The 14,177-nt window shown below is 37.5% G+C and overlaps 1 protein-coding gene across 1 annotated transcript; it reads right to left on the reverse strand.

The window, feature by feature from the left end:
- Window positions 1-688: 688 nt before the first annotated feature.
- Window positions 689-12,500, reverse strand: LOC117292835. The gene is made up of 10 exons (XM_033775001.1): window positions 12,232-12,500; window positions 10,941-11,032; window positions 9,028-9,137; window positions 8,429-8,551; window positions 6,854-7,280; window positions 5,553-5,712; window positions 4,726-4,919; window positions 3,755-3,946; window positions 3,057-3,135; window positions 689-1,734 (listed from the first exon to the last, which is right to left on the reverse strand). The coding sequence occupies exons 1-10, from the start codon at window positions 12,311-12,313 to the stop codon at window positions 1,583-1,585; spliced, it is 1,611 nt and encodes a 536-aa protein (XP_033630892.1). The 5' UTR covers window positions 12,314-12,500; the 3' UTR covers window positions 689-1,582.
- Between the last annotated feature and the right edge of the window lie 1,677 nt (window positions 12,501-14,177).

The raw sequence follows: 14,177 nt of genomic DNA on the forward strand, positions 1-14,177 counted from the left end.
ACAAATGCCCTCTATCGGTTGCATACGACCAACTATGACGACATGGTGGGCGGGGCTCAGGTAGAAACAAACTTAAATGCGGGGGGGGGGGCGATCGTCGTTTCAGTGCATTAAATGGCTTTGACAATTAATGTTATCAACAAATCTACTGTAGCAAGTTATTATTGATGGACTCATAGGAATACAAACATGGAAATTATCAATTAAATATCACTTGATTAATTTAATGGCATGGAATTGGTGCAGTAGGCCTATATAAAATAAGGTTTCATAATTGGGAGTTCTTAAAATTAGTTTTGCTGTGAAATAATCTTAAAGTTATTCAGACAATTTAAAAATAAAATATTATAAAATTGTATGAACACCAACCACAAACGTAACAGTAACATGCAAAACCCAACTGAATCTCAATTTTAATTTTGATGAGGTCTTTAAAACAGGGCCCAATTCTTACGGTGTTCTGTAGTGCTCCAAAAAACACAGGATTCTGTGGGCAGTAAGTGGAGACTTCCGAAACAATCAGCTTAACATATTTGGCTCGTGCTCACCAAAACAAGTAATTAGCGAAAATGGAAGCCTCGCAAAAATTTATTCACTAATCCCTGCAACAATTATAATTATGAGATCCATTCTTGACAACTTTCCAAAACTGGCCCCTTTCACAAAAAATAAGGATAATTGCTTTCTTATTCCAAAAACATTCTCGCCCAGTTTATAAAACCATTGTTTTATCAAATCTATATTTTTGTTGCAAGTTCTACAAATTAAGTGTATTTACAAATTCCTTCACTTGAATTATCATAAAACACATTTTCCCCATGATGTTTTTAAGAAACAAAATTGATAAAATTAAGTTAATTATTCATTCAAAATGAAAATATAACCCACAAAAAAAAGACAAAAGAATAACCATATAAATTTAAAATAAATATAAATATAAAGTTCAAAGTTAACAGAACTCTTGCCTCCATAAAATTGAAATTGCACTAATGGCTTTGTCAGTGGCTATGGCTAGCTATAGTTATTGTTCAATGCTGATTCTGTAGCCAAACAGTCATAGCCGGAGCCAACTCAAATTATTTAATAAGGCTGAAAACGATGAAGAAGATTCAAAAATGAAAAACAAACATCGCTTGAAAAATGGAAATAAATGGCAAATTAGATTATTAACCATAATTTGAAACTTGTTTGTTAATGTGATGACACAGGACAATTAATTGAATTCATAAATATTTTATATGACATAAACATTTTGAATTTTTGGGGCCAATTGTTAAAAGAAATTTTGTCAATTTCAATCAAACCATGTCCATATATTTGTAGCTTTGCAATAGTATTAGGTTCGGCCATACAAATGTTTTGCTTCCCTTTTTTGTCAAGCACTTAATTGAATAGAAAATTCTGCAATTATTCAAACTTAATTGAAGAGAAAATTCTGCAATTATTCAAACTGTCAAAAAGTCACTGGTGGGAGTTTGGGTATAAGAATAGTTATTTCCATCACTCATTATTTCTTTAAAATTTAATAATATGTTTAACATATTAACTCTAGCCTAAAAACCAAACAAATTAAAAGTAATTTCTATCCAATGACGCTGTCTATATCTGAACACAGTTTATTCAGTCGTTCAGACACTTTGGCGTATCGTATGGTATCCAGACCCATCACTGTTGCTAAACACATGACTTCACCGCATTTCATCAGACCATAGAGTGCCAGGAGATTGTAATAAGCTGCAGTAGTAACAGGAAAAATAAGAAACATTCAAGTGTTAATTTTTTTATTTTTTTTATTTTTTTTTCATAACAAGTTTTTAAATCAAAATAACACAACACCAAAATAAATAACACAACATGTTTATAAGTGCTTGAAAAAGTCAACATTTATATTTCTTTATGTATTAAGTTAAGAGTTTTGATTTGGGTTGAACAAAGAAATTTAACTAGAGCAGGATTTGAACCAACTTCTGGTTTACATGCCGGCACTCTACCAACTGAGCTATCTAGCCCTAGGTTGGCAGTCTCCCTATTTTGCCAATACATGTATCTTTGTTTAGGGTGCCAGTCAGAAGCCATATAACCATTAACTGCTGTATAGCCAGGGATCACACCCAGGTTTACAATACAACCTGGGAAGCGGCAGCAGAGGGGGAGCTGTAGAGCCAGGGATCACACCCAGGTTTACAATACAACCTGGGAAGCGGCAGCAGAAGGATCACCTTAAAGGGCAGGTCCACGTTTGTTAATTACTCAAAACAAGTAATAACTTAAAAACTGACTTGGTAACAAGCATTGGAGAGCTATTGGTAGTAAAAAACATTGTGAGAAAAGGCTCCCTCTAAAGTAGCATAGATTTTGAGAAAGAGGTAATTTCTCACTAAAAAATAAAAGACTTCTAGCCAGAAGTCTTTTATTCCTATCTGAAAGCACACAAATTCGTCCAACAAGGGTGTTTTTTTTCTCTCATAATTTTCTCGCCACTTCGAAGACAAATTTAGCTCAAATTTTTACAGGTTTGTTATTATGTGCATATGTTGGGATACACCAAGTCAGAAGACTGGTCTTTGACAAGTGTAACTTCCCTTTAAAGGGGAAGCGACTTTGTATTTCAGATTTCAAATTATATACCACAGTTTACCCTTTTGGTTTATTATTTGATAAGTTTAGATTTTGGAAGGTCACATTGGCCTGTGTAAGTAACGGATGCAGTAGCACTATTTGGTAATCTCTGCTCGCTCTGAAAGGATCTTGTTGTTTTACTCTGTGCAATATTGGCTTCTATGTATAGCTAGCTCAACATAGATGTTGTACAACAATGAGCTCTTTGAGGCCCCCATTAGGTGTAGATACACAGCTATGTAGAAACTGAAACTGTGTAGAATTAAATATTGATCTCTGTCACGCTGTCAGAGCACACAGATCAAAAACGTTGAGTTGTTAGCCACCAGTTATTTTCAGGACCAACATTACTCAAAAAAGATTTGCACATGGTGTTACCTCAAACCTTCCACCAAGCAAAGTTTCAAATCCTACGTATTATTATTTGTTGAACTGACCTGTTTCTTCTGAGATGGTTTCTGACGTCAAAGACTGAAGTAAGGCACTTGAGAATTCAACAGCACTATCATCAGACACCTACAACAAATAATATACAAAGGCAATGTTACCAAATTAAGAACTCACTTCGCAGTAGTCCGAAGGCAATTGCCTCCATGCCAATGGTCATTGCCTCTGTGTCCTTAAAAGGTTTTCCCAGAGTAAACAATAAATAAATAAATAGCAAATGATACAGTAGAAATTTGCAATTTCCTCATAGGGTGCCCTTTACCAATGAGAAAATGCATGGGTGCCCTTTCCCTTTCAAACACAGAGCATACAGGCCCTTATGGGGTGTCGGGGCCTAGCAGATAAGAGCACGGAATTCAAGTTCTGGTGATTCTGTTCAGCAGACTGTGGGTTCGAATCCCGGTCGTGACACTTGTGTCCCTGAGCAAGACACTGAACTACATGTATAATTGCTTCTCTCCACACAGGGGTAAATTGGTAAGGGCAGAGAGAAGGTTCTTGTGATTGATTTAGCCGAGTAGCGCATATTTGTTGCACAAGGCTGTATACTCCCCAAGGAGCTATGAGATGGTTTAAGGAATTATTTAAGGCCCAGTGACCAGGGGTAATAATTTGAAGCGCTTTGGGACGCCCTTCGGGTGTACAAAAGCACTATATAAAAACTTAATATTATTATTATTATTATTACCTGATAACGTGTTAAGTTGTAGACAAGAGCAGAAGCGGCACAACACAACTCATCTGAACCACTCAAGATGCCATACACCACCAACCGATTGATACTTTCCAAATTGCTTTGCTGGCCGCCGTCGTCTGTTGTCCAATGTCTAACTTGTGTCAACCACAGCTTACCTTGGTAGCTGGAGCAAATATTACATAACTGCAGAGGAGGACATTTACAAGAAATGGTTAAACTAAACAATGGTAAACTAGTGAAGAAGGTTAATGCTATGCCCGATAATATTGTATCATTCATGGAAGTCAGGAGGGTGACTTGGTGTCTTTTTAAAATCGTTGTATCAGTGCAAAAGCATTGTATCTCCTAAAAACCACTTATATTGTGCGTTAATATTTGGCATTCTGGAAAAAAATAGCACGCCAAGATCGTACATTACTGGTAATGAGGTTGGGGTTAGGGTATGTCCGTTACCGGTTTGAAGATGGATAACTGTACACCCGGGAATGAGGTTGGGGTTAGGGTTAGAGGTCATTACATATAAAGATAGATAACTATACCTGGGAAAGAGGTTGTGGTTAGGGTTAGAGGTCATTACCATTCTGAAGATAGATAACTGAATCTGGATTGGCCGACAGTCACTGCTAACAAACTTCATGATGGGTTGGTTAGGGTTAGGATTAAGGTTAAGGTTAGGGTTGGGGTTACGGGGTCAGAGTTCATTACCATTCTAAAGACGGATAACTGTATCTGGATTGGCTGACAGTCACTGCTAACAAACTTCATGATGGGTTGGTTAGGGTTAGGATTAAGGTTAAGGTTAGGGTTGGGGTTACGGGGTCAGAGTTCATTACCATTCTAAAGACGGATAACTGTATCTGGATTGGCTGACAGTCACTGCTGCTAACAAACTTCATGATGGTATGGTTAGGGTTAGGATTAGGGTTAAGGTTAGGGTTGGGGTTTGGGTTAGAGGTCATTACCATTCTGAAGACGGATAACTGTATCTGGATTGGCTGACAGTCACTGCTGCTAACAAACTTCATGATGGTATGGTCATCATTACTACTCAACGTATGAATGACATCCTGGCTGAGAAATGCCATTTGTAGTAAATCAACCAGTGGGTGTAAGACTTCAGGGGGGATGCCTCCCATGGCAAGATTCAACAACTTCCCTGCATGGAATCAGGAAATAAATACTGTCTTAAAAACCATCACTTCGAGTAATCATAGAGCAAATAATAAGTCTTTAAGTTTTACCTCTTTTGGTAAAGGATTAATAAAACTTAGGTCAAAACTGAAGGGACTTTTGAAACTCTCTCACTTGGGTCAAAACTGAAGGGACTTTGGAAAGAGACCCCTATCCTGCCACCATCACTTTTCATTGGTATTTACCAAAAGGAATATCTCATTTTAATAAATTAGACACTTATTTATTTCATAACAAATGAAGAAGTGGTGGCAGAATAAATACATTTTTCCGGTACTTTCATCATGAAGGAATTGAAGACTTAAGGTTGCAGTTTGGAGACTGGAGGTTGAACAAAGAAAAATTTACTAGAGCAGGATTTGAACCAACGACTTGTGCAAGCGTTTTACCAACTGAGCTTTTTAGCCCTTTGTTGGGGGTCTCCCTATTTTGTAAATATCTATGACTGGCACCCTGAACAAAGATATTGACAAAATAGAGAACCCCCAACATAGGGCTAAATAGCTCAGTTGGTAAAACGCCGGCACACTAGTCAGGAGGTCGTTGGTTCAAATCCGCTCTGGTCAATTTTTCTTTGTTCAACCCCTAATATTCCTACCTATAACAAGAAAACATTCGGATTTGACTGGAGATGGTGGTTCCTCCATAAGATATTCCAAACAGACGCAATCTTTCAATTCAAGAATTAACTTCATCTCTTCTCTCGTTAGTAAACCTTCTGGCATCTTCTTCTCAATGGTCTCCACACACGCCAAGACCTGATGGTTTCATTACATAAGATGAATTGAAACAAATTTAAAAACATATCTCCGGCTTCAGCAAGATTTCCAAGACTACATGCACTTTCTAAATGGTTATTATTTTTATTGATACTTTGAAAAATCAAATGTCTGTTGGGAAGATCTAGGTTCTGTATACATGCATGCTGGTGCAATGACATACTCAACTAATAAAATCCCAAGGCATGTACCTATCTACCCCCACCCCCAAAGCTGGAAGGAGATTAACCACACTGGTAGGAAATTTGCAAGAGTAAGGGAATCAATGTGTGGTGAAGAGGTTTTCAACTAGTGGTTTAAACCCGCCTAGGCCTGGTTATTGATAATTTTACCGAGACGAAGTAAATCATCAAGAACCAGGACGCGGAGGGTTTAAACCACTAGTTCAAAACCGATCAACACACTTTGACCTTTTCGGTAAAAAAACATCAACACAAATAAATGCAAAAATTAAAATTGTTCAATGATTTCTTTCAACACAACACCCCTCTAGCTATGAAATGGTAAGGCCCGCAGATAAACAACTCCTTATAAGGAGATTGATGTGATCGCGTGATGTGGCACAATGTTCCAGCCGTTGCTCTCGACCACTAGGAATGGAGAAACTGTCTTATAAGCACAGGTGCAAGCTTGCGTGTCACGCCCATGTTTCAACACTTTTTACCGGTGTTTATTTATCATCACCCCCACATGATGCCCTCTCAACCAATCAGAATGGATAAACTGTCTTAGGTATTTATGAATTAGTGTTAATTTTTTTTGTAGGACTAGTCAAGTGTTGCAGATCGGGGTGAAAAGAGATGGAGAACATACAATAGACCTTTATGCATTGGTGTCATCCAGCAGCCATCTCAGAGGTAAAACAAATGAAAACACATACATGTATTTTGTATGACGGCGCACATGATAGCCAAAGAGTATCCCTTAAGTGTTGTCAAGTGCATAATGTTTATACATGTACTGGTTCTGAAAAAACCTGTGTAAAGGCAATATATTATATGGTTTCTCAAAATTAAAATCACAATTAAGTTCAGACACACTCAAAGAACTTAGAAATCATAAATCAACTGCAGACAGAAGACCTGATCCATCAAAATATCTAAACTGAGAGATGTCTTACATTGATATCAGTATAGACCTTTAACCTCAGCGGTTCCATCGGTGTTGACATCTTCAGCTTCTCAATGAACTCATCATCTGAATCATAGTCTGCCTTAGCTTGAGGAGCACCAGCATCTGCAGATGACTGGGTTGGTCTAGCACCTGCCTCTTCAGTCGATGCAGCTGCCGATGGCTTTGATTCTGATTGGCTAGCTGATGCTTCTGGTTTGGCTGTGGGGTTCTGATTGGTTACTTCTGGTTTTGTAGTGGTCGATGTAGATGGATTCTCTGTAGATGGTTTTGGTGGCGCTGGGGTATCGCTGTAGGATGGAAGAGGGACTGGATCGTAGGCTGGACGATGGGAGTTACCTCCTCCTTCGACTGGACGACCAGTAGGATTGGAAGAGAGAGATTCAATCAAACCTTTCATCATTGCACCAATGGGTCTAGCGGGAGGACATGAAAGGAAATAAAAAATGTAATATCAATACATGTTGGAATTATTATTATTATTGTTATATAACTCTGGTAATAAAACCAAAGATGCCTCATGAGTGAACTTTTTACTATAACTTGCAAGCCCGAGGTAACCTTTACACAACTGTGCTTGCTATGTGAACCAGAAACACCGGGGTTAACCCTTAATCTTTCAATCTGTACAAATTGAAACATAGGGGGCGCTTTGTAAATTTAAATGATAAATAGATATTTACAACGATAAGAAGGTGTGAAATGAACATGCAAAGTTAGAGTCAATGTAAAGAAGGAATATACCCAAATATTACACCTGGGCTGAGACAACAATCTTTGTCAATAAATCTTAATAATTGACAAGAGAGATGTCTTAGAGGACAGGATTGTAGGGTGTCGTGGCCGAGTGGTTAAGAGCATCCAATTCAAGTTTTGGGCCCAATTTCATAGAGGTGCTTCAGTGGAAAATATTGCTTAACAGTTTTCTGCTATGCATGAAATGAGCAGGATACCAGTCACATGTAAATGTCAATGTCACATGGTAGTTTGGCCGATAATCTCATTCTGGTAAGCATAATTTTGTTGTGCTTAGCTAGTTTTGTTTTGTGCTAAAGCAGCTCTATGAATTTGGGCCCTGGTTAATATCAGGATGTGGGTTCGGGTCCCAGTGATGACACTTGTGTCCTTGAGCAAGATACTTCACTATAACTGCTTCTCTTTACCCAGGGGTATAAATGGGTACCTGCGAGGGTAGAGGTTGACATTTTGTATGAAAATGCCTTTGGAGCGCTTCAGTAACCTGGGTTGTATACTCCACAAGGAGCTGAGAAAGACTTAGGAATGCTATTGGCCAAATGACCAGCAGTCGATTTCAAGAAACGTTGCGCAAGTGTGAAGTCCACTTGCGCAATGTCTATGGCGCAAAGGTCCACTTGCGCAATGTCTATGGCGCAAGTGGCGCTAGTTGCACAAGTTGTGCAAGTGGACTTACGCAGTTGCATAAAGTTTTGTGAAATCGGCTGCAGGGCTTGAATGTAAAGCGCATTGATCTGGTTATTGTAAAATGTGCTTTCTAAAAACTTGGCTATTATTATTAATATTATTGAAGAAGGAAGATACTCACGTATTCATGACTTCATGTGGTAGGGTCAGGATAAAAGCTGGGATGCTGTTTCCTGTGAGGAATTGACACACCTCATTGCTGAAGGTGTTGCAGTTGTGCTCAAACAGGTTGTAACGTTCCCCACTAAGGGAAAAAGAACCAAACAAAACAATTAAATTTGGTGACTTGATAGACTTAATTGACTGGTCAAAGCTGAGCAAGTCATGTGCATATTCAAACATTTTGAGGACTACTTTGGTCCCACATACATTGGATCGAGGGGAGTTCTTGCTAATAACTTTCCTACCGCAGTCAAAACATTAAGACAACTCAGTTCTGAGTTAATAATGAGAAGTCCCATCAATTCACAAAAGGTAAGTAGTAGTCCCGGATAATTTTTTACCCGCCCAGGTAGAAGTAAGCCTGTAAGCAGGATAGTTCTTTTCAGAACTGAGAAATCTTCTGAGGAATTCCCAAAATCTACTCCACGATAGTAGAGCATTGTTCAAATTCCAACAAATCTACTCTGATAGAAATTAGCAATTGACAAGTTCTCAAAAGAACATAATCTATCCAGCATTATATACAATCTTAGTATTGCTATCCTTATAATGCCTTACCAAAACTCATCAGATCCCAATCCACCAAGGTACTCTAGCCACAATCCATAGTCAACTTGAGTTGAACCCATATCATGAACTTGTTCTGGTTGTCCTAAGATTGTTCCACGCTGAAAAAAAAAAGTAATAAATCAAACCGATAAAAAGGGGTTAATTTGTCAACAAAAAATAGTTTGTAAAATTGAAAACAGTGTTCGGCTTTCTGTGGCACCACGTTTTAGAAGTCAAGACTAAGCTTGGGCGGTTCCAGAAATTTGGGGTTCGGTTCCGGTTCCGAAAAAAAGCTCGGTTCTGAGACATACCCGGTTCCAATTAATATAAAACATAAGCCGCCCGTCCCGAGCTCACACACACACAATTGAGCCGATCTATTTTAACTGAAAATAACCAAGTTAATCAGACATCGGTCCCGACCTCACACACACACAATTGGAGCCGATCTATTTTTAACGAAAATACCAGAATACCCACCCCAAGTCAATCAGACATCGTGCCACCGAGCACCTATTCTCCCTGCATTTAAACAAGTCTTTGATTTAGCCGGCAGTACGTCCGTTGTGTAGCAGTACGTCCGTAGTGCAGTACGTCCGTAGTGCAGTACGTCCGTAGTGCAGTATGTCCGTAGTGCATGCAGTGTGTCGTCTCTGTACACAAGTGTACATGCCTGTACATGCCTGTACATGCCTGTACATGCATACAGTACTGTGTGTTTTGTGCATGGGGCAAGCTTTTATGAATATGGATATATCGGCAGCCAATCACAACGTGCTGTCTATTTGGACTTTGGACTCTGTACATGTACATGTATATGCATGAGATATACATGTATAGATGCCTATGCATTGGAGGGGGCTGTGCACTGTGTATGCAGCCACACGTGATAGTTGATACTCATGTCGGCTTGAAGCCTTTGCACACTGTATCTGCGGTCACCGCTTTCAACATCAAGCCTCAATTTCTAGAGCCGGTTCGTCGCAGGATCGGCTCCACAGAGCCTTTTATAGTTGGGACTTGGTCTTTTCAAATCGGAACCGACAAAAGCGGGTACCCAGTTCCACAGAAGAGTGGAACCGCCGGTCCGGTTTTCAATTTGGAACCGGGTAGAACCGGGTAACCGAAGGAACCGCCCAAGCTTAGTCAAGACCTAGGTTTAAAATCTATCTGCTAAGGTTTCTCTCACACTTTTTTGTTGTTGTCAATTACAGAAAATGAAAAATGAATGTGTCACTGCTAACTGGTCCACCAGGTGTGTCAGCTGTCCATATTTCAGTTTAATAAGGATGCTTTTCAACACTGAACTAGCCAGACAGACCACTTGGAGTGATTTTGAATGGTCCTCAGGTGTTTTAACTGGCCATTTGGCCAGCCGACTGAGCTGTTACAGATGCTCTGTCAGATTTTTGGCCCCAATAAATAAAAAATTGATTTTTTGTTAGTGAATGGTATTTCAAAGAGTATCACCCGCTCTAACGAAAAAAAGTTTAACTTTTACTTTTAATGGTCAGGAACCATGACAAAGTTTAAAACGTTTCTTATAAAACACATAAGAATTGGTCATGTGATATATTGTCGGAATCGCGACAAAATTGAATTTTGAGCACTTTGTTTCACTGCTACTAATAATTGGCGGACTTTTTCGAGCAATGGCTCAAATGAAAGCTTGTAACTTTCTCGACCCCCATCAAAATACCTATTGAATTGTAAATCAAAATTTTGGGGTCAAATCGGCCAAAACCTTCATATATTAAAAGAAAAGGGCTAACAAATTTGATGTAAAGGCATCACCATTTCCTTTATTTTTATTTCTAAAATGATATGCGTATAAGTTGATGTAGTTGCGTTGATCGTAATCTTCCCGCAACTGGAGGATTGTTACGATCATTGCAACTAGAGTTGATGATTCTTTTTCCTACCGGTTTACAGCTTTCTATTCCTCCACCTCCATAGAAATATTCCCTTCCAAAGATGACGATACTGGTATGCCAAATGCCATCCAGGTGTGTGCCTAAAGAACCAAATTATTACAGAAATTATTTTAAGTCCATGACCTCGCTTGATAAAACATTTCTCAGTTTTTAATTTTTTAAAGATTTATTTGTTGTGTTAAAGCCATTATACACTTTCGGAACAGAAAAAAATTAATAAAAGTTCACAGATTTTCAAATTTTCAAATGTAGGGTTTACAGAAGGTAATGGTGAAGGACTTCTCTTGAAATACTATTCCATGAAATGCTTTACTTTTTGAGAAAACATTAAAACAATTATCAATTCTCGATATCAAAAATTACAAATTTATTTTAAACACATGTCATGACATGACGAAACGTGTGGAAACAAGGGTGGGTTTTCCCGTTATTTTCTCCCGACTCTGATGACCGATTGAGCCTAAATTTTCACAGGTTTGTCATTATATATAAGTTGTGATACACGAAGTGTGGGCCTTTGGACAATATTGTTTACCAAATACTGACAATACTGTTTACTGTTTGTCCAATGGCTTTAAAACAAAAATGTATTATTTAGTTTATTATATCATTGTCTTGGGGGTAATCAAACAAAAGGTTCATATAGCTGAAATTCATTTCAACTTTTTCACTCATTATCAACAAATATATACAATCATATTTTTGGACAAGAGTGAAAAAGTGTTGGTTGCATGATCATGGAGGTAGATTTCACCTTTTTCCATCATTTCAATGGGTTTTTTGGGGGCGACAGTCTTTATACACTTTACTTATAGCCTTCACTTCAATTCAAGTTAGTTTCAAGTTTAAACTTTAATTTGAAAATCTTTTGTAACATTCCAATAAAAAAAATGTAGGGTTAGGCCTATAAAAAATACACAGAAAAGTAATTTTTTGTATAAAATACTGTACTTCACTCCACTTCTCAGTAATTATTTATAAATTGTATTAAAAAATAACCAATCAGAGTTGTATGCCTATATTTGCATTTTTATTTAAATTATTTTATATTAAGAAGTTATTATAAACTGACTTCCGAAAAGAATCCTAAGTTTGTTGATATTTATTTTAATAAAGATAGGCCTAGTTTTATTATTAAAGCACTGATTTCCAACAAAAGCTTACAAACAAGTTTGACCCATCATGCCCATATTTTGATGTTTAAATTTAAAACAGCATCCACTAAAAACTTCAGCTTCAAACTTCATCATTTGATTTCATATGAATTCTTAAAACTCACCAAGCAGAGCCATTGACATTGTGGATGCAAGGCCCTTCGTCAAGTCATACACATACAATTTCACTTCATTGCCAGCCTCCATTTTGAACCTTATTAAGCGATTTATGAAATACACAGAAGCTTCACTACTTCATCTTCTTCTGGATTATTCTTTTTGAGCTATTTTCGTGGGAGTGACATCTTACTTCTGCTATGACATTCTAAACATTCTACACATGCCAAAAGTCACGATTTGCCTTATCATTGACTCCCTACACTGTTAAATAAATGCAAAGTTTGGGGACACGAGCTGCACGAACTAACCATCTAGTTTGCTTGAGATTTGTAAATTATGAGCGACCTGAGCAGTCAGTCATAAACATAAGCCGTCTGGAACTAGTCTTGTACCCCTTTTCAATCTACATGTGTTTTGTTACTAATGATTTACCAGACTACTCCTGATTTAGCAGACGGAAAGTTGTCATATCGCCCTCAACGATCAGACTAGTACTGTGCCAGGTTTTAGGAAAAGTTTGGAAGAAGTATAATAAAGCTAGGGAAAAAAAATCACCGTTTAATCCTCTCTCATTCCAGTTTGGCTTTTGTTTCCAAAACGCTAATCAATAAGAGTGAATGTAGAAGTTTGGTGGTTTAGTTTTCTATTGTATATAGAGAGAGGAATCATTATTATTATGATTATTTAGCTGAAACATTTGGTGCCTGCATGTTCACCGACATGATCACCTTTTATATTATGGAACCATGAAAGGTTTAGCTCCTGATATGTTTTATATAAGAACCCAGTACATTCTATGAGTTGAAAATGAGTTTCATTATCAGCTTGGATAAAGCAAGTCTGCACAATAACTTTCACTGTGGTATATTTATAAAACATGTTTACAAACCTGACATTTTCCCTTAAAAAAAAAGTTTTAATGGTGGAAAGTACTTATAACCTTAAATGTTAATATTGAAGAAACAATTATTGCTATGTATTATTTTGTTATGAAGACACACATTTGTTGAAACTTAGTGCTCTTTTATCATGTCCACAGCTACTTGTAATTAGCCAGTTTGCTTTAGCCCTGCTAGCTAGTTGATACATATTTCTCTCATAGCATTTCCCAGTCTGTTTTTGATGTTTTCTTGTTGCACATTATTTGTTTATTGTCTCCTGTAGCTTAATCTGAAAGCCTCCATCTCTCTAAATCCATCCTCTGTGCTTATGATTTTGCTTATCCATTGGGCAAGTACTTGCTCCATGGCTTATCTATGTAATATTTTGTATATGTAATACCTTGAGAAGAGGCATATGAAATGAATGTTGACTTTAATTATTATGAATTGAGTAATTAAACTCTACAAAAATGAAGACACCAAACCAAAACGGATCTTAACTTGAATAATGCTTTTATTCAAATAAACAATTGTATTGACAAAATAAGATTCATTCACGTTTCCTAACAAAATTATTCTAATATAAAGCACAAGCACCACGGTAACCAACATGGCATCACATTGAAAAAAATGAAGAAGAAAATATATTTATGTCTATCAATAAATTACTGAAGGACTTGTGAGTGGTATCTGGGTTGGCACATCCTTAAGGTAAAGGTTGTGGTTAATTAAGAAAATTATCCTGTCAAGATTTTGAATCCACAGCAGCTGCTGCTTCAACAACCGGGTGACTGAGGTGTTTAGAAAAAAGCTCACCGACCAATTACATAAAGCAGGTACGCTAATGGAGCTCTGATGTTAAGCAAAGACTGATCTTACTTAAGCTTAGCAGCAAAAGGTTACCAACCAAAGATTAGTCGGGTTTTGGCCTAACGTTTGCTTAGCAATTTAATTTTGTGAGCAATGTTTCTGCAAGAGAGTTTCATGGGATAGCTTTAAAAGAGTCACAAAGTAGAACATACCGTTACTCATTTATACTAAACTTATTGGCAAAGCTAACATAATAAGCA

This window comes from Asterias rubens, chromosome 7 (genome assembly GCF_902459465.1).
Source record: "Asterias rubens chromosome 7, eAstRub1.3, whole genome shotgun sequence".
Classification (NCBI taxonomy): Eukaryota; Metazoa; Echinodermata; class Asteroidea; order Forcipulatida; family Asteriidae; genus Asterias; species Asterias rubens.

Excerpts from the sequence above, each read along its gene's own strand:
- LOC117292835 (XM_033775001.1), bottom strand. The coding sequence starts at position 12,313 with ATGGAGGCTGGCAATGAAGTGAAATTGTATGTGTATGACTTGACGAAG. Across the intron at positions 5,713-6,853 it reads AGGTCTATACTGATATCAAT|GTCTTGGCGTGTGTGGAGAC; the intron begins GTAAGACATCTC and ends TGAAACCATCAG. Across the intron at positions 3,136-3,754 it reads ACAACTTAACACGTTATCAG|GTGTCTGATGATAGTGCTGT; the intron begins GTAATAATAATA and ends TATTTGTTGTAG.